This window comes from Oncorhynchus gorbuscha, linkage group LG02, assembly GCF_021184085.1.
Source record: "Oncorhynchus gorbuscha isolate QuinsamMale2020 ecotype Even-year linkage group LG02, OgorEven_v1.0, whole genome shotgun sequence".
Classification (NCBI taxonomy): domain Eukaryota; kingdom Metazoa; phylum Chordata; class Actinopteri; order Salmoniformes; family Salmonidae; genus Oncorhynchus; species Oncorhynchus gorbuscha.
The window spans coordinates 66346427-66368128 of record NC_060174.1 but is presented as its reverse complement, the minus strand read 5'-3'; the positions used below and the strand labels follow the sequence as shown (position 1 = coordinate 66368128).

Sequence of the window (21702 nt, the reverse complement as noted above, 5' to 3'; positions counted from 1 at the left end):
GCCAAACCATGAAATGCATATTGATTTGTCTCAAATGGTCCACTGTCCAATTTATCGAATTTTTGTTATGTCAGCATGTGCTGAAGTTAAAGATTACATTGATCACACTCATAATGGATCAATCTGCAATTTGTGATGTCGGCACTTCCTTAAAACTGGGCGGTCGTAAAACTACTGCGGGTACGCTGCTATATAAACAGCCCTTCACGTATGTTGTAGATCAACAATTTTCTTCAGCATCGAAGTAAACCTGAGCTCGCACTGAAAAATCCACGACCAGTTTTCTTGACCAGGTAATGATGGATTGCTTATTACGTTCATGTGAATGTAGACTGGGTCAAATAAAGGCTCAATAAATAATGTATCCTAAAGTGAGGGTTGTTTTCCTGAGGCCTCCTTTGACTGTTTGTCGCATCGCCTGCCCTACATAGATATGACATCATTGGTTTGTCCGGTGACAGAAAATTATTTGGATTTTATGCCGGCATATTTCATCTGTTCGTACCCCACTATATACTTTAAATATGGTGTTAAGTTTTTACTTTATGTAGTGACACTAAAAAAAGTATATATTTTATGGCACCTTGCCTGTTCTGTTTTCTGCTTGGTGCACGTGTGCCTCATGCCTTCACTAGAATTAAACTAGACCAATCCGGTTTATCGCACGCTAGACAAGCCCGCTCTGTCCTAATGTTTCAAAGGATGTTGTCTACTGTAACCATTTTATCGACGAGCCATTGAATGAGGATGTTGGGCTACATTTTATCTCGAATTTGTGGCAATTGCTTAAATAATTGCCGACGATCAAGCCAACAATTAGCCTATAGCGCGATGGGAATGTAAACCCCTTTTGCCACCCTGGCTCAGATCCGATATATTAGCCTTTCAATTATGTCACAATATTAAACACAGTTATACTGTAATTACCATATTTGCCTCCGTGTTTTGTTGTAAGATGATGCAATGTTTCATACTATTGCCATTCTATAGGACCATCGTTTGTGCTTGATACATGGTTTATTTCCTCTGCTCGGACGTTGCATGCATCGAACAATGGTTGAATGCCACGTAATCGACTGACCGATCGCTACTGACCGGTTTCCAGTACACGACACGCTGACGTCAGGGACAGATGCGCGTGACTCTAGGCTTGCAGTAACAAAGCCGTCTGCGCCCATTCAACATAGCCTATACTTACGTTATTACTTTTAACAAAATATTTTTGGGGCTTCTAATACCCTTACAATTATGTTTCGATAATTGCTTTTATTAACATACTCTTTTGTTTTTGCTGGCTTTCCACAATAAAAATTCCCCATGTTCTGCCACTAACTTGTGCGCATCGCCCTCGTGAGACTATGTTTGCAAATACAAAGGGGTCTATAACATGTGGTTCGCAGACACAAATGCCTATCCAGGCGGTGTAAGAACTGGCATGCGTTAGCAACGCCTGGGCAGAGGAACACGATCAATGTGACAGACACAACTGTTCACGGCAGCAATTATACTGTTATCTTTCTTTTTCTGAAGATAATCTCACCTTTACCAACGTCACAATGACTAAGGACACCGAGGTGGACATGAAGGACGTGGAGTTGAATGAGATGGACCAGGAGAAGCTGCCAATAACTGACGGGGCAGGGAACGGAGATGCCGGTTCTCCCACCAGCACGGAGAAGAACGGCAGCATTAAAGTGAAAATCCCTGACGAGATTGAGACTAAATTTACCGGTCTATCCAAAGAGGAACTCCTCAGAGTTGCTGGAACACCTGCGTAAGAAACATGAAGACCTGGAATAGACTGTAGCTCAATAGAAAATATAGGTTAATGGGTGTTTGCTATGCAACACTTAGGGTATAATATTGCATTACTAATAATCTCTCTCCTAAAGGTGGGTCCGTACGCGATGGGCCCTTCTGATTTTGTTCTGGCTGGGCTGGCTGGGGATGCTGGCTGGTGCAGTGGCCATCATTGTTCAAGCACCGCGCTGCAAAGACCTTCCTGCCATGAACTGGTGGAATTATGGACCTCTGTACCAAATTGGAGATGTGCAAGCTTTCAGCGAGTCCCAGAATCTGAAGGGTAAGAGTCACTGAAAGGGGTGATGTTGAGTAACCGATTTGTGGTGAAACCCACTAGGCCACAGCCAGTTTATATTAAGTAGTACTTTGAGTATATTGAACCACATAGACTGGGTGGGATTACTGAGTGAAGTTCTGGGGACACTGAAATTGGGTCTGGCGCAGTGTTGACAGGGAGTAGCAGTTCATGTGACTAGACATGATATTTTAAAATACATATGCTTTAGCACTTCCAAGTTTGTTCCATAGGAGTATTGAAGTCAGATTTATTGCAAATGAACTAGTTTCCCACTTCTGTGACTCCACTCTGGGGGGATGTGGTTCTGCTGAACCATCAGAATCCAGTTTCTTCCCCTGTGCCTTCGCTACACCCTCAATGACTGGTTTGGCAGGTTTCTCGTTAGAGGGTATTAGTCACGCTCTCCCTAATTCAGTAGCGTGTTAATTATACATGAATAGACACTTACTTAGTAAGCCGTTTTCTAATGTGTAACAGGTGTGGAGGAGAAGCTTGACAGTCTGAGCCAGCTGAAGGTGAAGGGACTTGTTGTTGGGCCCATCCATGTTGCCCCCGCAGATGACCCTGTCAGCCTGAACTTTGAGGAGATCTCCTCTGATGCTGGCAATCTGGAACAGTTTAAAGGCCTCATTGTAGCTGCGCACAAGAAGAGTGAGTATAGTGTCTATATTTATACCGCCATTTAATTCGTTGCCTGCTGAAACTGATGATTTGGTTGGTCAGTTGAATTTCAGATGGACTAACTCTCTCACTCCTCCCTCTCTGACAGGCATCAATGTGATCCTGGATCTGACACCCAACTATCTGGGAAGCGGACCATGGTTCTCTAACGTCAGTGTCACCAACGTTGCTGAGAGACTCAAGGTATGCATACGGAGCATCTCGGAACTCATTAAATCCACTCACTCAGTCCCAACAATGTATTTGAGTGTATCTATCTAATAATATGTGAACCATCTCTTTCCAGTCTGCCCTGGTGTTCTGGCTGAACCAAGATGTGGATGGGATCCAGCTGTCTGGTGTAGAGCGCGTGGCCAGCGTGGTTCCGTCTCTTTGGGCTGACATTCGAGCCATTGTCCAGAATGGGACTGCGGAAGGAAAGAGAAGGTAAGTACATGTCCACGATTATGTACATCACTTAACTGGGCCTCTTGAGTAGATTGTTATGCATGTGAGCCCCCTGGTGGTTTAGTGAAGGTATTGTTTAGGAACTTGTGCCCTCTAGTGGTGTAAACTGCACTGACTGCTGCCGAGTTGAAAGCTGATACTGGATCTTAATTGTATTACAATGGGTACATTGTGTGACTTGTGTAGATAACATTCATTGAGTAAAGGGATGCATTTTTTGGGGGTTTTCTTGCTCAGGATTCTGATTGGAGTGACTGCGAAGACCTCTGCTGTTGATGTCTCTGAACTGCTGAACTCCACTGGGGTGGACCTACTCCTATCTGGGGCCCTCCGGTCTAAGAGCATGACCGCTACAGATCGTGCTCAGACTGTCCAACAGCTGCTTTCCACCCACAACCAGACCCAGCTAGCCTGGAACATTGGGGACAGGAAGGAGGGTCACCTGGCCACACTGGTGGGCCCAGACATGGTCAACTTCAACCAGATGCTCTTGCTCACGCTGCCCGGAACGCCAGTGTTCAACTATGGGGATGAGATTGCCCTGGCTGATGAGGTGAGCGGGGGGTTTCCGTAACTAATGTATCACAAAACAAATAACAGCTTTTGCCTTGGAGAAATGAGTCCCACTTTTTAAAAGGATGTCTTGATTTTTATTGGTGTTAATTGTTCTATAACAGTATACAAAGTCCCCTAAGATGCTGTGGGATTCCCTGGAGGATGAGGAGACAAATGGAACTGCCACGGTATGTGAGATGCTAATGCATACACATTCAGTTTATGAAAATACATATACACTAATGCACACTACATTCATTTGGATAAAAAAAAAACTGTTGGTAATGCAAGGAAATGAATGTTTAATTCTTACCACCCACAGAAGGAGAAAGAACAGAGGCTCGCCTGCCGTTCCTTCTTCAAGACACTGAGTGACCTGCGTGGGAAAGAGCGTTCCCTGCAGCATGGGGACTACATTCCCCTTTTCAACTCCACGTCTGCCCTGGCCTACCTCCGCCAGTGGGACCAGAGTGGACGCTACATCGCTGCCTTCAATTGGGGCAGCGACGTGGTGACCCTTCAGCTGGCCCACCCTGACCGGCCTGCTCAGGCTGTGGTCCAGGTGAGCACAGACGAGGTCAACCTGGCCCCTGACAGTGCTGTGGGGCTCTCTGCACTGGAGTTGGGCCCGGGACAGGCTGTCCTGCTACAGTTCCCCTACGTAGCCTAGAGAGGGGGGAGATCCCAGCACCATATGTATGTGGGCATTGATGTTAAAGTAGTTGTCTCTCTGTGGTGAACATTTTTAAAATCACTCATTGTTTTGTTTTTTAGGGCATTCTGTTACTTTTTTATTTCTGAAAAATAGTTACTGTCACACTGGTACTGGTCAAATGGTCAGAATTTTAGCTTATTAAATAGTAACTGCTGTGAATGATGTATTCTAGAATACGGTGTTGGTCTGACATACAAACTCAAATGTCCTCATCGCAAGCACCAGTCAAGCCTCAACAACAATCGGTCTATCTTGCTGTTACTGAAAATACATTCCAGATTAAATTGAGCATTTTAAACTGCTGTATTTTATTGGTCATTTTTTGAAGTTGCTTTTGGGGGCAGCTTGGTTCGTCCCTTATTGAAATGTTGTAATTGTGTTCAAAAGTAATGCCCCGCTCTTCTTTCTCACGTTTCAAGAATTATCTGATCGCTTTTGCAGCTGAGGGAAGTGTAAAACACATCAAATGTAGAGGATCTGAAACGCTTTCCTCATAATAAATTGGCATGATAAACAGGGAAATAAAACTGAATACAACCTTTACTAGTCTGTTTTATTTAGGCTAACATTATTTAGGCTAACAATGTTGTGTGAAAATTAGACCTTAAAGCTAACCCTGGATCCATTCTACAAAATTCAGACTTTCATCCAGGACCAGGTGCACTTGAACATCTCTAGGCATCTTTATTTATAGATACGCATGGGTAGAGCTCTGTCTATTTATAGATATGCATGGGGAGAGCTCTGTCTCACCTGACTATTTTAACACTTATTGAGCATTTATAACCCTAGGGGAGACACCTCTAGACGGACACAGTGACTCGTGCTGTTTTCACCCACAGAAGTGGATTATGAGATGGTTGTGATTCAACATATATGCCTTCAAGAGTATAAATGTGCAATCTATTTGTTGGTAAGTCTAGGAGGAACATAGGAACAATCAATGATGACGTTAAAGCTATACGACTGCCATTGGCCTAGTTGATTTTGGATTTCCGTCAGGGGGGGAAGGTTATCCTTTGTACACTTTCAGTAATGGTTCTAAATTTAGCTGATTGACACAATGTGCACAAAGTCACAAAATCCTACACTACACTAGTGATGTATGGTTGCTTTTCTTAGTGTATAAACCACTTCACCTCATGTGTCACAAACCCTCATTCAGAGTTTCTAAAACACTAGCAAACTACCCCTTACTATAAATGTGGGTTCACAATGGCCTCCGAGAGACAATCCTGGATTTTCATTTAAAAAAAAAATATATATATATACAGTACCAGTCAAGTTTGGACACATCTACTCATTCCAGGGTTTTCCATTATTTTCTACCTTGTAGAATAATAGTGAAGACATAATGGAATCATGTGGTAACCAAAGTGTTAAAAGATATGAGATTCTTCAAACTAGTCACCCTTTGCCTTGACAGCTTTGCACACTCTTTGCATTCTCTCAACCAGGTACACGAGGTAGTTGCATGGAATGCATTTTAATTAACGGGTGTGCTTTAAGTTAATTTGTGGAATTTCTTTACTTAATGCGTTTGAGACAAGGTAGGGGTTGTATACAGACGATAGCCTTATTTGGCAAAAGAACATGTCCATATTATGGCAAGAACAGCTCAAATAAGCAAAGAGAAACGACAGTCCATTACTTTAAGACATGAAGTTCAGTCAAACCGGAAACTTTGAAAGTTCCTTCAAGTGCAGTCGCAAAAACCAAGCGCTATGTTGAAAATTACTCTCATGAGGACAGCCACAGGAAAGGAAGACCCAGTATTACCTCTGCTGCAGAGGATAAGTTCATTAGTTACCAGTCTCAGAAATTGCAGCCCAAATAAATGCTTCAGAGTTCAAGTAACAGACACATCTCAACATCAACTGTTCAGAGGAGACTGTGTGAATCAGGCCTTCATGGTCGAATTGCTGCAAAGAAACAACTACTAGGACACCAATAAGAATAGACATGCTTGGGACAAGAAACACAAGCAATGGACATTAGAATGGTGGAAATAAGTCCTTTGGTCTGATGAGTCCAAATTTGAAATGTTTGATTCCAACAACTGTGTCTTTGTGAGACACAGAGTAGGTGAACGATGATCTCCGCATGTGTGGTTGCCACTGTAAAGCATGGAGGGGGAGGTGTTATGGTGTTGGGGTGCTTTGCTGGTGACACTGATTTATTTAGAACTCAAGGCACACTTAATCAGCATGACTACCACAGCATTTTGCAGCGATACGACATCCCATCTGGTTTGCGCTTAGTGGGATTATCATTTGTTTTTCAACAGGACAATGACCCACAACACACCTCCATGGTTTGTAAGGGCTATTTGACAAAGAAGAAGAGTGATGGAGTGCTGCATCAGATGACCTGCCCTCCACAATCACCCGACCTCAACCCAATTGAGATGGCTGGGGATGAGTTGGACCGCAGAGTGAAGGAAAAGCAGCCAACAAATGCTCAGCATATGTGGGAACTCCTTCAAGACTGTTGGAAAAGCATTCCAGATGAAGCTGGTTGAGAGAATGCCAAGATTGGGCAAAGCTGTCATCAAGGCAAAAGGTGGCTACTTTGAATAATTTCAAATATAAACAATATTTTGCTTTGTTTAACACTTATTTGGTTACTACATGATTCCATGTGTTATTTCATAGTTTTGATGTCTTCACTATTATTCTACAATGTAGAAAATAGTAAAAATTAAGAAAAACCCTTTAGGTGTTTCCAAACTTTTGACTGCTACTGTATATATATATATATTATTTTTGCACAACACAGATCTCATAATGGTTGTAGTTGTCATGTATGGATGAGTGATGGAAATGGGGGGTGTTTAAGGGAGAATGCATCAGGGCCTCTGTGATGACTGATGGGGGTGAAAACCCGAGAGCCTAGTCACTGACACCAGATCTGCTGCACACAATTTTGGCAGAGCGATGAGGACACCTTAACATCGACAGCAACATTGAGATCTTAAAAAGGGGATTATATTTCTGAGAAGGTGTCTTCGTGTCTTCTTTTTCTGCCTGTCTGATTTTCTGTGTCAGGTAGTCCTGAGGGTGCTAACTGTCAACATTCCTTCCAGGAAATCCAAAGGGGTTTCTCTGCATTTTGTCTACCTCAAACTCTTCGTTTTTTCTTAATTGGGGTCAAATTAGCTCTAAATTAAGCTGGTATCGTGTGTTAATGAGTTGGACTTCAAAACCTACAAGAACAGCACGATCTTAGAATTTCTCAAATGGTTCTCTCGACATGCAATACAGGTATTCCATCTCTAAACAGGGCCCTTCTACTATAGAACAAATAAGGGGCATACTGTTTGCAACATTGTTCACTTCAAAATGTGCAATTATTTGAATTCACCCAGGCCAGATAATTGCTCTGGAGAAACATTGGAACTCTGTGCAAACTACAGTCAGGTTGCGCTAAAAATAGGTTTCCAAATAGCCATGTTTGGTTTAGTATGCAATATGACTAGGCTATACAGAATCGTGTATGCTTCTTGAACATTATGATGCTGATCCTAATTTGTAAATTGGCCAAGTGTTTCTGTGGTTTTAAGATAGGAACAGCCTCTCCACTCCCTGCGAGAACTCCCTGACGCATTGCAGGTGGCTGAAACCCAATCTAGTCCCGTTTACTGGGTCAGCTGGTGTGCGCCATTGCTCAGTGTGGCCCGTATAAAGTCGCTGGGTTTCTCATTCAAACATAGACATGAGCAAGTTTACGTTTCCAAAGAAAAGGGAAACAGAGATTTCGAATTATTGTGTAGTTAAAGTTTTAAAATACGAACATTGACCACGATTGGATCATTTAAACCGCCACTTTTTAGTAACGACTAGAAGTATAGTCCAGGTTGCAGATAAATCAAATTTCTGCCGCTCTGTTTAAAAAAATATATATTCGGCGCACGAACACCATAGTGACAGCCGAGTTGCTAGGGAGTGCAGTGTCCGGCTTGAAATCTAAACCAACGCGGAGTGATACTTACCTTGAAGCGGCAAAGAGCGCAAGGCGCGGATGACTGTGTGGAAAATTTGATTATCATAACTCCAACGCGAAATTGTTAGCAATATCAAATCAACATGGTAAGTTCCATTTGCTGTAAATGTCCGATTAAATTAATATGTTGGATTCATAGAATTGGCTTATATGCATATGTAGCCATATCTCTAGACTAGCTAACAATGAGTGTTGGCTAGCTAGTTAGCCACAGCCAGCACGGCAGACTTGTTGGTTACACACATGATGGCTAACGAGCTACAGTAACGTTACATGTATTGTTAGCTAGCTAGACATCTTCGTCAATCACTCATTTAGCTAACGTTAACTAGTTTACGTCAGTTGTGTCCGACATAGGCAGCCAGTTAGCTAGCCGAGGAAACAAGCTGGTTAGCTAACCTTAGTCAGCTATGGCTGTTTGTCAACACTACACTTTGTTTTGTCACTGTCGTCTTTGCTCGACATTTACCTTCGATAGTAAGCTAAATATCGAATTACATGTAGTTAGTCACTAACTACCTAGTTTTGTGTAGCTAACTAGCCCAGGCCTATCCTTGAGTGTTGATACTGCGCTAACAGGACGAGGTGGGGTGGCATGGCATATGCCGTTTATGGCTAGTAGTGTCTAGCTACAGTAGTTGGTGCCGTAAAAGTGTTCTGACTTTAGACTGCTGACTAACATTTACTTGTATGGTGTGGCTAATTTCAGACCGGATATCCCCAGAATCAATGTGTTGCTTTCTACCTAAGGCACTGTGCTGTCGCCTGGTCTAATATTGCACCAAATATGGACCATGGCGGTCTAATTTGACGAAACATAACTTGCTAACAAACTAGTGATACAATAATACAACTTAACCCTTAACCCTCTGTTGTGTTTGTTTCATGTAAATTAATTGTGTGTGTGTTCCCGGTCCAAAATGACTGCCCCACTATAGCTGATTTATAAATACATATATTATCACCTAATGTTGTGTTAGATCTTTTTATCAACTTAAGGTATTGTGAACATTACACGTTTTGAACTTCTATTTGCTATTTAGGACCTGTAGGCCTCATTGACCTGAGCTCATACAACTTGTTTTTGAGTAAAAAAATGATTATGTATGTAATGTTTTGACTATAACTATTTATCAGACTACTTTGTCAGTTTAACAAGGACTTTCTTCCTCACCAGTGTCATGAGCAAGGTCTCAAAAAATATTTATATACCAGAGCTGTGAGAAAAGTACTATATATTATTGAAAAAATGTTGTTATTGTTTTTGAGAATGCCAACCAGTGTGGTTCCTGTGGGGGAAATACTCTATTGGGTTAATTAAGGTTCAAGTGGGGGTTGCCATGGAAGCCTAGAAGGGGAGTGAGGTGTGTGTGCTCAAACACACATGCATGTAGGGGTTTGGGAGAGGAAGTGCCTGAACTCAATTTTATACACATTGTAGTCTCACCCATTCATTTCTAATGACTGGTCATTTTTGACAGGGAGCACCGCAGCTGTTAGAAAGTTAAATAAAACATCCAAGATGTAATGATAATCATAAATGTGTTTTGTCTTCAGATGCCCTGTGTGGACAAAGTCATGGAACCTTAAGACAATCAGATTGTTTTAACTACATTTTTCAGAGTTAACTTGTAAAGTGGTAGTTGGATTATTTTTGTATCCTATGACAAAATATGGGAATAAACTCTTGGGTTAATGTTTTGGGTGGCATTTGAAAGAAATTAGAAGATTCTTCAAGTGCAAGAAAGGGGGAATCAAATCAAGTGGTGTCATTCACAATGTGTTACTTTCAGGCAGATCAACTGACAGAGGAACAAATCGCTGGTAAGATGGCCATTTTTGCTCAAACATGACCGTGGTCTTTTAGATGTTTAAGTCAATATTACACTGTTTTATTGTCACATACGTTAGATTGGTGTAGTGAAATGTTGTATTTTGGAAATGTGGACTGGAGAGTGACAATCTACATTTTCCATCCAGAGTTCAAAGAGGCATTCTCGCTTTTTGATAAGGATGGAGATGGCACCATCACCACCAAAGAGCTGGGCACCGTGATGCGCTCACTGGGACAGAACCCCACAGAGGCAGAGCTGCAGGACATGATCAACGAGGTGGATGCTGATGGTGAGACACACTAACACAAATGTTCTCCATTTCTCTCCCACCAAATGAACACACAGGCTATACACACAATGGAGTGTTTTTGTTAACGGTCTGGTCCAATATCTGATGATTGGGATGAAAGACATACATTGTAAGGATCATTGTTTTCCTCCGGTGAGAATTTTGCTTTGCGATCCACAGGAAATGGAACCATTGACTTCCCCGAGTTCCTGACCATGATGGCGAGGAAGATGAAGGACACCGACAGTGAGGAGGAGATCAGAGAAGCCTTCAGAGTCTTCGACAAGGTCAGCCAAGCCGGGGAATGTCAGATTTGAGACTGTTCAAGTGTCTTACACTGGCCAGTCATAGCACTTAAAATATTAACCAATGAGTCCCATCACTCCCATTGGATGTCTCAAACCTCTCTGGAGTTGACCAAATTCATGATTATTTGACATTCAATATTAAGGAAATACTCAGTAATATGATCTGCATGTTAGTTAACACTAAACTAAAACTGTCTCTATTGTGTTGCAGGATGGTAACGGCTATATCAGTGCTGCAGAGCTGCGTCATGTTATGACAAACCTCGGTGAGAAACTGACAGACGAGGAGGTGGACGAGATGATCCGGGAGGCTGATATCGATGGAGATGGACAGGTCAACTACGAAGGTCTGTTTCCGCATCTTCTCTATCTAGTCTCAAACTTGTGTTAGCCAGAAAATTGTGAATCAGTCAGACAGTTGGCCATACACAAGGCATGAATTGTACAAAATGAATGCTGTCAAACCAGATTTAATCTATTTAAGAACATGCATTTTAACTTGCCTTGTTTTGTTGTCATAGCAATATTTCTGAACAAGTTGTTTCAGGTATTATTTCTTCAGTTGGACAACGTTCTTCACACCTTTGTTATGTCAAAATGGAAGAGTGGCTGCGTCATTTGTTACAGTAAAAAGGACAATTATTTTAACCATCATATCCCCTTTGACCATACAGTGCGGCAAAAAAGTATTTAGTCAGCCACCAATTGCAAGTTCTCCCACTTACAAATATGAGAGAGGCCTGTAATTTTCATCATAGGTACACTTCAACTATGACAGACAAAATGAGGAGAAAAATCCAAAATATCACATTGTAGGATTTTTAATGAATTTATTTGCAAATTATGGTGGAAAATAAGTATTTGGTCAATAACAAAAGTTTCTCAATACTTTGTTATATACCCTTTGTTGGCAATGACAGAGGTCAAACGTTTTCTGTAAATCTTCACAAGGTTGTCACACACTGTTGCTGGTATTTGGCCCATTCCTCCATGCAGATCTCCTCTTGAGCAGTGATGTTTTGGGGCTGTTGCTGGGCAACACAGACTTTCAACTCCCTCCAAAGATTTTCTATGGGGTTGAGATATGGAGACTGGCTAGGCCACTCCAGGACCTTGAAATGCTTCTTACGGAGCCACTCCTTCGTTGCCCGGGCGGTGTGTTTGGGATCATTGTCATGCTGAAAGACCCAGCCATGTTTACATTTACATTACATTACATTTAAGTCATTTAGCAGACGCTCTTATCCAGAGCGACTTACAAATTGGTGCATTCACCTTATGACATCCAGTGGAACAGTCACTTTACAATAGTGCATCTAAAACTTAAGGGGGGGGGGGGTGAGAGGGATTACTTATCCTATCCTAGGTATTCCTTAAAGAGGTGGGGTTTCAGGTGTCTCCGGAAGGTGGTGATTGACTCCGCTGTCCTGGCGTCGTGAGGGAGTTTGTTCCACCATTGGGGGGCCAGGGCAGCGAACAGTTTTGACTGGGCTGAGCGGGAGCTGTACTTCCTCAGTGGTAGGGAGGCGAGCAGGCCAGAGGTGGATGAACGCAGTGCCCTTGTTTGGGTGTAGGGCCTGATCAGAGCCTGGAGGTACTGAGGTGCCGTTCCCCTCACAGCTCCGTAGGCAAGCACCATGGTCTTGTAGCGGATGCGAGCTTCAACTGGAAGCCAGTGGAGAGAACGGAGGAGCGGGGTGACGTGAGAGAACTTGGGAAGGTTGAACACCAGACGGGCTGTGGCGTTCTGGATGAGTTGAAGGGGTTTAATGGCACAGGCAGGGAGCCCAGCCAACAGCGAGTTGCAGTAATCCAGACGGGAGATGACAAGTGCCTGGATTAGGACCTGCGCCGCTTCCTGTGTGAGGCAGGGTCGTACTCTGCGGATGTTGTAGAGCATGAACCTACAGGAACGGGCCACCGCCTTGATGTTGGTTGAGAACGACAGGGTGTTGTCCAGGATCACGCCAAGGTTCTTGGCGCTCTGGGAGGAGGACACAATGGAGTTGTCAACCGTGATGGCGAGATCATGGAACGGGCAGTCCTTCCCCGGGAGGAAGAGCAGCTCCGTCTTGCCGAGGTTCAGCTTGAGGTGGTGATCTGTCATCCACACTGATATGTCTGCCAGACATGCAGAGATGCGATTCGCCACCTGGTCATCAGAAGGGGGAAAGGAGAAGATTAATTGTGTGTCGTCTGCATAGCAATGATAAGAGAGACCATGTGAGGTTATGACAGAGCCCAAGTGACTTGGTGTATAGCGAGAATAGGAGAGGGCCAAGAACAGAGCCCTGGGGGACACCAGTGGTGAGAGCGCGTGGTGAGGAGACAGATTCTCGCCACGCCACCTGGTAGGAGCGACCTGTCAGGTAGGACGCAATCCAAGCGTGGGCCGCGCCGGAGATGCCCAACTCGGAGAGGGTGGAGAGGAGGATCTGATGGTTCACAGTATCGAAGGCAGCCAGCCGATAGATCTAGAAGGATGAGAGCAGAGGAGAGAGAGTTAGCTTTAGCAGTGCGGAGCGCCTCCGTGATACAGAGGAGAGCAGTCTCAGTTGAATGACTAGTCTTGAAACCTGACTGATTTGGATCAAGAAGGTCATTCAGAGAGAGATAGCGGGAGAGCTGGCCAAGGACGGCACGTTCAAGAGTTTTGGAGAGAAAAGAAAGAAGGGATACTGGTCTGTAATTGTTGACATCGGAGGGATCGAGTGTAGGTTTTTTCAGAAGGGGTGCAACTCTCGCTCTCTTGAAGACGGAAGGGACGTAGCCAGCGGTCAGGGATGAGTTGATGAGCGAGGTGAGGTAAGGGAGAAGGTCTCCGGAAATGGTCTGGAGAAGAGAGGAGGGGATAGGGTCGAGCGGGCAGGTTGTTGGGCGGCCGGCCGTCACAAGACGCGAGATTTCATCTGGAGAGAGAGGGGAGAAAGAGGTCAGAGCACAGGGTAGGGCAGTGTGAGCAGAACCAGCGGTGTCGTTTGACTTAGCAAACGAGGATCGGATGTCGTCGACCTTCTTTTCAAAATGGTTGACGAAGTCATCTGCAGAGAGGGAGGGGAGGGGGAGGAGGATTCAGGAGGGAGGAGAAGGTGGCAAAGAGCTTCCTAGGGTTAGAGGCAGATGCTTGGAATTTAGCGTGGTAGAAAGTGGCTTTAGCAGCAGAGACAGAGGAGGAAAATGTAGAGAGGACGGAGTGAAAGGAGGCCAGGTCCGCAGGGAGGCGAGTTTTCCTCCATTTCCGCTCGGCTGCCCGGAGCCCTGTTCTGTGAGCTCGCAATGAGTCATCGAGCCACGGAGTGGGAGGGGAGGACCGAGCCGGCCTGGAGGATAGGGGACATAGAGAGTCAAGGGATGCAGAGAGGGAGGAGAGGAGGGTTGAGGAGGCAGAATCAGGAGATAGGTGGGAGAAGGTTTGAGCGGAGGGAAGAGATGATAGGATGGAAGAGGAGAGAGTAGCGGGGGAGAGAGAGCGAAGGTTGGGACGGCGCGATACCATCCGAGTAGGGGCAGTGTGGGAGGTGTTGGATGAGAGCGAGAGGGAAAAGGATACAAGGCAGTGGTCGGAGACTTGGAGGGGAGTTGCAATGAGGTTAGTGGAAGAACAGCATCTAGTAAAGATGAGGTCGAGCGTATTGCCTGCCTTGTGAGTAGGGGGGGAAGGTGAGAGGGTGAGGTCAAAAGAGGAGAGGAGTGGAAAGGAGGCAGAGAGGAAAGAGTCAAAGGTAGACGTGGGGAGGTTAAAGTCGCCCAGAACTGTGAGAGGTGAGCCGTCCTCAGGAAAGGAGCTTATCAAGGCATCAAGCTCATTGATGAACTCTCCATGTTTCATCTTCAATGCCCTTGCTGATGGTAGGCTTTGTTACTTTGGTCCCAGCTCTCTGCAGGTCATTCACTAGGTCCCTCCGTGTGGTTCTGGGATTTTTGCTCACCGTTCTTGTGATCATTTTGGCCCCACGGGGTGAGATCTTGCGTGGAGCCCCAGATCGAGGGAGATTATCAGTGGTCTTGTATGTCTTCCATTTCCTAATAATTGCTCCCACAGTTGATTTCTTCAAACCAAGCTGCTTACCTATTGCAGATTCAGTCTTCCCAGCCTGGTGCAGGTCTACAATTTTGTTTCTGGTGTCCTTTGACAGCTCTTTGGTCTTGGCCATAGTGGAGTTTGGAGTGTGACTGTTTGAGGTTGTGGACAGGTGTCTTTTATACTGATAACAAGTTCAAACAGGTGCCATTAATACAGGTAACGAGTGGAGGACAGAGGAGCCTCTTAAAGAAGTTACAGGTCTGTGAGAGCCAGAAATCTTGCTTGTTTGTAGGTGACCAAATACTTATTTACCACCATAATTTGCAAATAAATTCAACTGGGAGAACTTTCACCATTGGTGGCTGACTAAATACTTTTTTTGTCCCACTGTATGTGTTGATCATCCTTCTGTTAGATAGGCTTTGCTCTGCCATTTCCTAGTATCAGTTTTCTGTAATTGATAACGGTTTATTTATTTTTAAGGCAACAATTGACAAATGTCAGTGCCCATGATATTGCCGTAATCAAATGTAAATGTGGAAAAGTGGCTCTGTGTGCAGACGGGGCAAACTGTTGGGACATCCTATGTTCATGAAATGTTTTAACATTGAAAAGCATAATGAATGATACGCAGCTGGGTGCGGAAATATATTTAATCGTCACATCAAGAGATCCAAGTGTCTTACTCAGTCATGCTCTCCACCATCATTAGAGGTGTGGATAAGTGAGCTGAATAACAGAACACAGCTCTGTTTTTAAAAACATGGCGTTATACCACAATTCTGTGATACAAATATACAGCCCCTGAGATGGCTCCCAAATTTTCTTTTTTTGTAACTTTACTGTCTCCATGTTCAGGCCCAATCCCAGAATTACACACATTTGGCCAAACCCTGCTGTTTGTGTTCCTGTGTCGATCACTTGTCAGCTTAGACTTGTAGTATCCTACAGAATGGACAACCAATTGTAATTTTTCCAATCTTATCTTTCAGAATTTGTGCAAATGATGACTGCAAAATAAAATGTGAAACCCAAAGGACCCCTTCACCAAACAAGACCAAACGGTGGGCAGCACTCTGTCAACACTCAACAAGCATTCACAACCATCCTCTTACTTTGTTTTTTTTGCTTTGCTTTTGGTTGTTGTCCCCCCCCCTGTCCATCTTTCTTGATTCAGGCTCACCTGTGTAAGCTGTTTTCTTTGATTATTCCTCTTACACTGCTTTTTAAATGTTATGGTTTTCCCCCATTTTTTTTTTGTTGCATATACAGGTACATCTACATATACTAATGGTGTCTGAACAAGTTAACATGCTTTTTAAGCTAAAATGTACGTGGAAAGAAGTGCATGCTTTATTTCTTTGTCACCGTTTTTGTGCTTCTCTGCTTGCATCCCTTTTTATTATATGGCCTATTCTCCTGCAACTTAAGGTTGTAGATATTTATCTTTTAGAAGTTCGCAGAATAACCAGGATGGAAGTTGACAGGATTTTAACAAAACAAACCCTAATGTATTTCCATGCGCATGTTTGGTGTATGTGTGTTTTAACAATATTATGTTTCTTTGAAATTGTGACATTATGTAAGTGTTTATTTTAACATATGACCTGACTTAAATGCATGCTTACAAACTCATGATTAGTTGGCTGCAAAGATGACTGTTTGGGTGTAGTAAACAGTAAACATAGTTGTACAAAGACCCCACTGTGCTGTATGTGTTTTGTCCAGACATTATAAAATTGATTCAACGGTTCTTTAACATGTTTCTTTTACTAGAGCAGGCTTTTCTGTTTAGCACCACCAGTCTTGTTTGACATGACAATATACTATTAGGATATTCATTCCCCAAGCAAATGCCACTGATTATTGTGGGTTTTAAAGGAACCCCTGTATAAGAAAAGACATTTCCCCCACCTGTCCTGTTTTTCAATGTCGCTTGTGGAAGGGTGAATCCAAGTTTGAGAGTCTGCTGGTTGTGATTTTGTACCGAACTTGTGTGTATGTGATTGAAGTCACTGTCTGTGTTGGAGCTGCATTATGCGTCCAACCACAACATATTCAGCTCTATCACCTTTCATGTTTGCATCCATTTTCAGTTTCCCCCTCCCATACTTTTTTACTGTCATGAAAGTTATTTTCTTTCTGTTCATGATCTCTTTGTTTCATTTTTGAATGCTTTGCCGGTTTAGCTGTCATGTTCTCTTTCCCCTGCCCTTTAAAGTTGTAAGTTGTTTTGGGAGAATGAGATTATGCATTCCATTGCTGAACTCGTGTCAGTTTTTTTTCTTGCTAATTAAACTCTTTGACCAGTGTTTCTATACAAAGACTCCAGTCTTTCATTATCCTCATTGTGCAATGAAAGCAAGTATTTGACAATGCTATCAAGAATATGATCAGGCAGTATTTTTAACTTTTGTTGCTGTATTCTTTCAAGTTGTAACAATGTTTGTTTAATTACACATTTGTAGAACTTATTGTCCATGGTTACTGTACAATAAAGGGGACAACCCAACTGTCTTCCACATTTAACCCCTCTGAATCAGAGGTGCGGTTGTCTATCTTGTGTTATGGTCTGTACCTAGTTGAACTTTGGTCTTTGAATATCAGTTGACAATCAAGACCAAACACTAGATTGCTGATGCTATGTATTGGACAATGAGAGGCTTTAAAGCCACCGGTCAGCCATATTGGCACGTAACCCTAAACTTAAGACTTAAATTTAAACTTCAATTAGGGTAGGGATGTCTCAAGGATCCCAGATATCAGATACTCTCTAAAAGAAGCAGTCCTCCATAGACTGGTTTGTTTAGCAACAAAACCGGCATGTGCACAATTATGGGGCAAAACAGGTTGGGTTTGCTTAGACTTGACAACATGTAAACTATTGTATAAATGTTTATCGTACACATACAGTTGAGGGCAGTTTACACTTAAGTTGGAGTCATTAAAACTTGTTTTTCAACCACTCCACATGTCTAACAAACTATAGTTTTGGCAAGTCGGTTAGGACATCTACTTTGTGCATGACAATTTTTCCAACAATTGTTAGTCAGATTATTTCACTTATAATTCACTGTATCACAACCAGTGGGTCAGAAGTGTAGATACACTAAATTGACTGCCTTTAAACAGCTTGGAAAATTCCAGAAAATGTCATGGCGTTACAAGCTTCTGAGAGGCTAATTGCCATATTTTGAGTCAATTGGAAGTGTACCTGTGGATGTATTTCAAGGCCTACCTTCAAATGCAGTGCCTCACTACTTGACATCATGGGAAAATCAAAAGAAATCAGCCAAGACATCAGGAAAAAAATTGTAGACCACAAGTCTGGTTTATCCTTGGGAGCATTTTCCAAACGCCTGAAGGTACCACGTTCATCTGTAAGGATCACCAAATACTAATTGAGTGTATGTAAACTTCTGACCCACTGGGAATGTGGTGAAAGAAATAAAAGCTGAAATATATCACTCTACTATTATTCTAACATTTCACATTCTTAAAATAAAGTGGTGATCCTAACTGACCTAAAACGGAATTTTTACTAGGATTAAATGTCAGGAATTGTGAAAAACTGAGTTTAAATGTATTTGGCTAAGGTGTATGTACACTTCTGACTTCAACTGTTAATACATTGTCACAGTGAACGCTTGTCTCAAATACAATGTTAGTTGTTGGTTAGCAAGCTAGTGAATTTGAGCCATATTAGCATAGACATGATGTTTAAAACAAGACGGTATCAAGAACAAGATAAAACTATCTGAAATTAGCCTCGTACGATTCCCTACATGGCAGCTTCTTGTCATTGTTGCTAGCTAACTGACCATTCAGAAATAATAATGCACGCTATCCGGCCACATCGATGTGCAGGCATAATTTATCAGCCAACCACTCCAAGGAATTATTGGAATTCTACAGTTTTTCAATTAAATGTTTCAATGAGAAAATGTTATATATTTCAGTATTTTTGTTGGACAGTAACAAAACTTAAATTATACTTCAAGGAAAATGTTTACATTATATTTTGTATGTTTAACTCACACAATGTAAAAATATGTATTAAGGTGTCTGTCTTTAATAAATGCATTTCTTTAGCAATGGTGGGGGAATGCCAAGATGGATCGGCGGTGGCATTAAAACAGCACCCCTTGTCAGTCATCTAGTGTATATATGTAACGATGTGAAATGGCTAGCTAGTTAGCGGTGGTGCGCGCTAATAGCGTTTCAATCGGGTGACGTCACTCGCTCTGAGACCTGAAGTAGTTGTCCCCCCCCATCCCCTTTGACTTCAGAACCTAATTTTGTTGGGGAATGGACCCTACAAGGTGTCGAAACCGTTCCACAAGGATGCTGGCACATGTTGACTTTAGTGCTTCCCACAGTTGTGTCAAGTTGGCTGGATGTCCTTTGGGTGGTGGACCATTCTTGATACACACGGGAAACTGTTGAGCATGAAAAACCCAGCAGCATTGTAGTTCTTGACACAAACCAGTGCGCTTGGCACCTACTACCATATCCAGTTCAAATGCACTTAAATATTTTGTCTTGCCCATTCATCGTCTGAATGGCAAACATACACAATCCATGCCTCAATTGCCTCAAGGCTTAAACATCTTTCTGTAACCTGTATCCTCCCCCTCATCTACACTGTTTGAAGTGGATTAAACAAGTGACATCAATAAGGGATCATAGCCTTCACCTGGTCAGTCTATGTCATGGAAAGAGCAGGTGTCCTTAATGTTTTGTACACTCAGTTTTTAAATCATTGCTGTGCACATTGATTGATGTTGGGTATGGCGAATAGCACACAGTAAATTCCAAACATTAACCAGAAGCATTTACTACAAAGCAGAATCAATAAATTAGCCAGCTAACTTAATATATTGTGCAAAAACGTTTTTTTAGAAAGATGAGTTGAATGGTCTAATTGACTCAACATCCAGAAACAAAGTTTAGCCAAAGACAGTCAGTGGTGGAAAAAGTATCACATTTTCATACTTGAGTAAAAGTAAAGATACCTAAATAGAAAATGACTACTTGAGTAAAGTTATTTGGTTTTAAACTTACTTAAGTATCAAAAGTAAATGTAATTGCTAAAATATACTTAAGTATCAAAAGTAAAAGTATAAATAATTTAAAATTCCTTATTTTAAGCAAACTAGATGGCACCATTTTCTTGGTTTTTTTTACATTTAGAGGTAGCCAGGGGCTATTCTCCAACACTTGGACATCATTAACAAACGAAGCATGTGTGTTTAGTGAGTCTGCCAGATCAGAGGCAGTAGGGATAACCAGGGACGTTCAATTGATAAGTGCGTGAATTGGATCATTTGGTCCTGCTAAGCATTCAAAAACGACAAACTTTTGGGTGTCAGGGAAAATGTATTGAGTAAAACGTACATTATTTTCATTAGTAATGTAGTTAAGTAAAAGTAAAAGTTGTGAACATTTGAAATAGTAAAGCAAAGTACAGATACCGAAAAAACGACTTAAGTAGTACTTTAAAGTATTTTACCTAAGTACTTTACACCCCTGAAGACTAAAGTATGAAGATAGGCAGTGTTCGCCTTGGACTGAAATAGGTGCCGGTTTTGTTCCGAAAATCTCCCCCCTGCCAGAATCCCCCCTTTGTGTTCTTCATTGCTGCGACTTGCTTGCTAGTTGAGATTTCTGCTTTTCATTCCGTTTTCAGTTTAGCCAACATTTCACTGATCTTAGTAGCATAAATCATTTTTGTCTGAGTTTTCGGATTGGCTATTTGTTTCAAGTGTATGTGGCGGTTCTAGTTTGTATGGCGCCCCGTGTCGCTCCCTGCAAGATGCCGCCGGTACTGATTTTGTATTGGTAGATAAATAAATACATCTATTTGGCAAAATTAATCTCTCACATGTCTTATTCGACGAATATTTAGTCTTTGCGTGTCAAAAAAGATACACGTCAAATAAGCTTGTTGCGTTCATATTTTCTTACGTAGTTGTTACACATTGATTACACTAATCACTAGTATTTCATATGTCACAACATTCATCGATACGTATGCTATGATGCTGGTGAAGTTCTCTCACGCACCCACAGTGGTGTTCATTAAAAAAAGCTAGCTAGCTCAAGGATGCAAACAATGTTCTTCCCCCAAAAGATAGCAAAACGACAATTTGTGTCAGTAGTAGCTAACTATATAGCTAGGTGTCATCATCTAAAATAACCCTCTTTAATCTCTCATTTGATTAATGGTTGTCGGACCCATATATGTAAAACTAGCCACAATCGTGGACGTTGCGGTTAGCCTTCAAAATAAAGGTATGTCATTGACAGTGATGCAAATTACACTCTGGCACTCCGGATTGAATTTACGAACCTCCCCCTAAATCAAACACTGTGACGATGGGGGGATTTTTATTGGAGAAGCAGTTTAAGCCTATCACACTTGTAGGCGATGTTGGCTAGTTTAACTCAAGTCGTTGGGTCTAACGATTCTCGCGCCACACGGCGCATGTGCACGCCGTCATATCACAGGCACTTCGATATAAAGTTGTTTTTGACGAAAATGAAAACGTGTCAGTTTGTCACTTTCACGAGGTTTGAGTAATAACATGGCCGACTACTTAAGACACGGCCTCGGATCTAGGTTGTGCCTTTAGATTTAGAGAAAATGAACAAATATGGAAGAACATTTCACTTCTCTTATTGACTTCTCAAACCCAGGACTGGTCTGTTTCGCAAGCGTTCCCGGATGTCTCGCGATGTTGCG

General features: G+C 42.5%; 2 protein-coding genes across 2 annotated transcripts; both read left to right on the top strand.

Annotated features, from left to right (window-relative positions):
* Positions 1-157: 157 nt before the first annotated feature.
* On the top strand, positions 158-5042 carry LOC123993917 (4F2 cell-surface antigen heavy chain-like). The gene is made up of 9 exons (XM_046296395.1): positions 158-293; positions 1531-1774; positions 1893-2083; positions 2579-2752; positions 2871-2965; positions 3069-3208; positions 3467-3782; positions 3907-3972; positions 4107-5042. The coding sequence occupies exons 2-9, from the start codon at positions 1557-1559 to the stop codon at positions 4452-4454; spliced, it is 1548 nt and encodes a 515-aa protein (XP_046152351.1). The 5' UTR covers positions 158-293; positions 1531-1556; the 3' UTR covers positions 4455-5042.
* Positions 5043-8252: 3210 nt separating this feature from the next.
* LOC124007773 (calmodulin-1) lies at positions 8253-17481 on the top strand. Its single transcript, XM_046318526.1, has 6 exons — positions 8253-8587; positions 10295-10325; positions 10482-10625; positions 10806-10912; positions 11145-11280; positions 15950-17481. Exons 1-6 carry the CDS (start codon positions 8585-8587, stop codon positions 15976-15978), a joined length of 450 nt encoding a protein of 149 aa, XP_046174482.1. The 5' UTR covers positions 8253-8584; the 3' UTR covers positions 15979-17481.
* The last annotated feature ends 4221 nt before the right edge of the window (positions 17482-21702 follow it).

What these genes read in the sequence shown, in the direction of transcription:
- LOC123993917 (XM_046296395.1), top strand. Translation starts at nt 1,557, where the DNA reads ATGACTAAGGACACCGAGGTGGACATGAAGGACGTGGAGTTGAATGAG. An exon ending in AGAGTTGCTGGAACACCTGC is followed by an intron (nt 1,775 to 1,892) that starts GTAAGAAACATG and finishes TCTCTCCTAAAG; the next exon opens with GTGGGTCCGTACGCGATGGG. An exon ending in AGACAAATGGAACTGCCACG is followed by an intron (nt 3,973 to 4,106) that starts GTATGTGAGATG and finishes TACCACCCACAG; the next exon opens with AAGGAGAAAGAACAGAGGCT.
- LOC124007773 (XM_046318526.1), top strand. An exon ending in CCTTCAGAGTCTTCGACAAG is followed by an intron (nt 10,913 to 11,144) that starts GTCAGCCAAGCC and finishes ATTGTGTTGCAG; the next exon opens with GATGGTAACGGCTATATCAG. An exon ending in TGGACAGGTCAACTACGAAG is followed by an intron (nt 11,281 to 15,949) that starts GTCTGTTTCCGC and finishes CTTATCTTTCAG; the next exon opens with AATTTGTGCAAATGATGACT.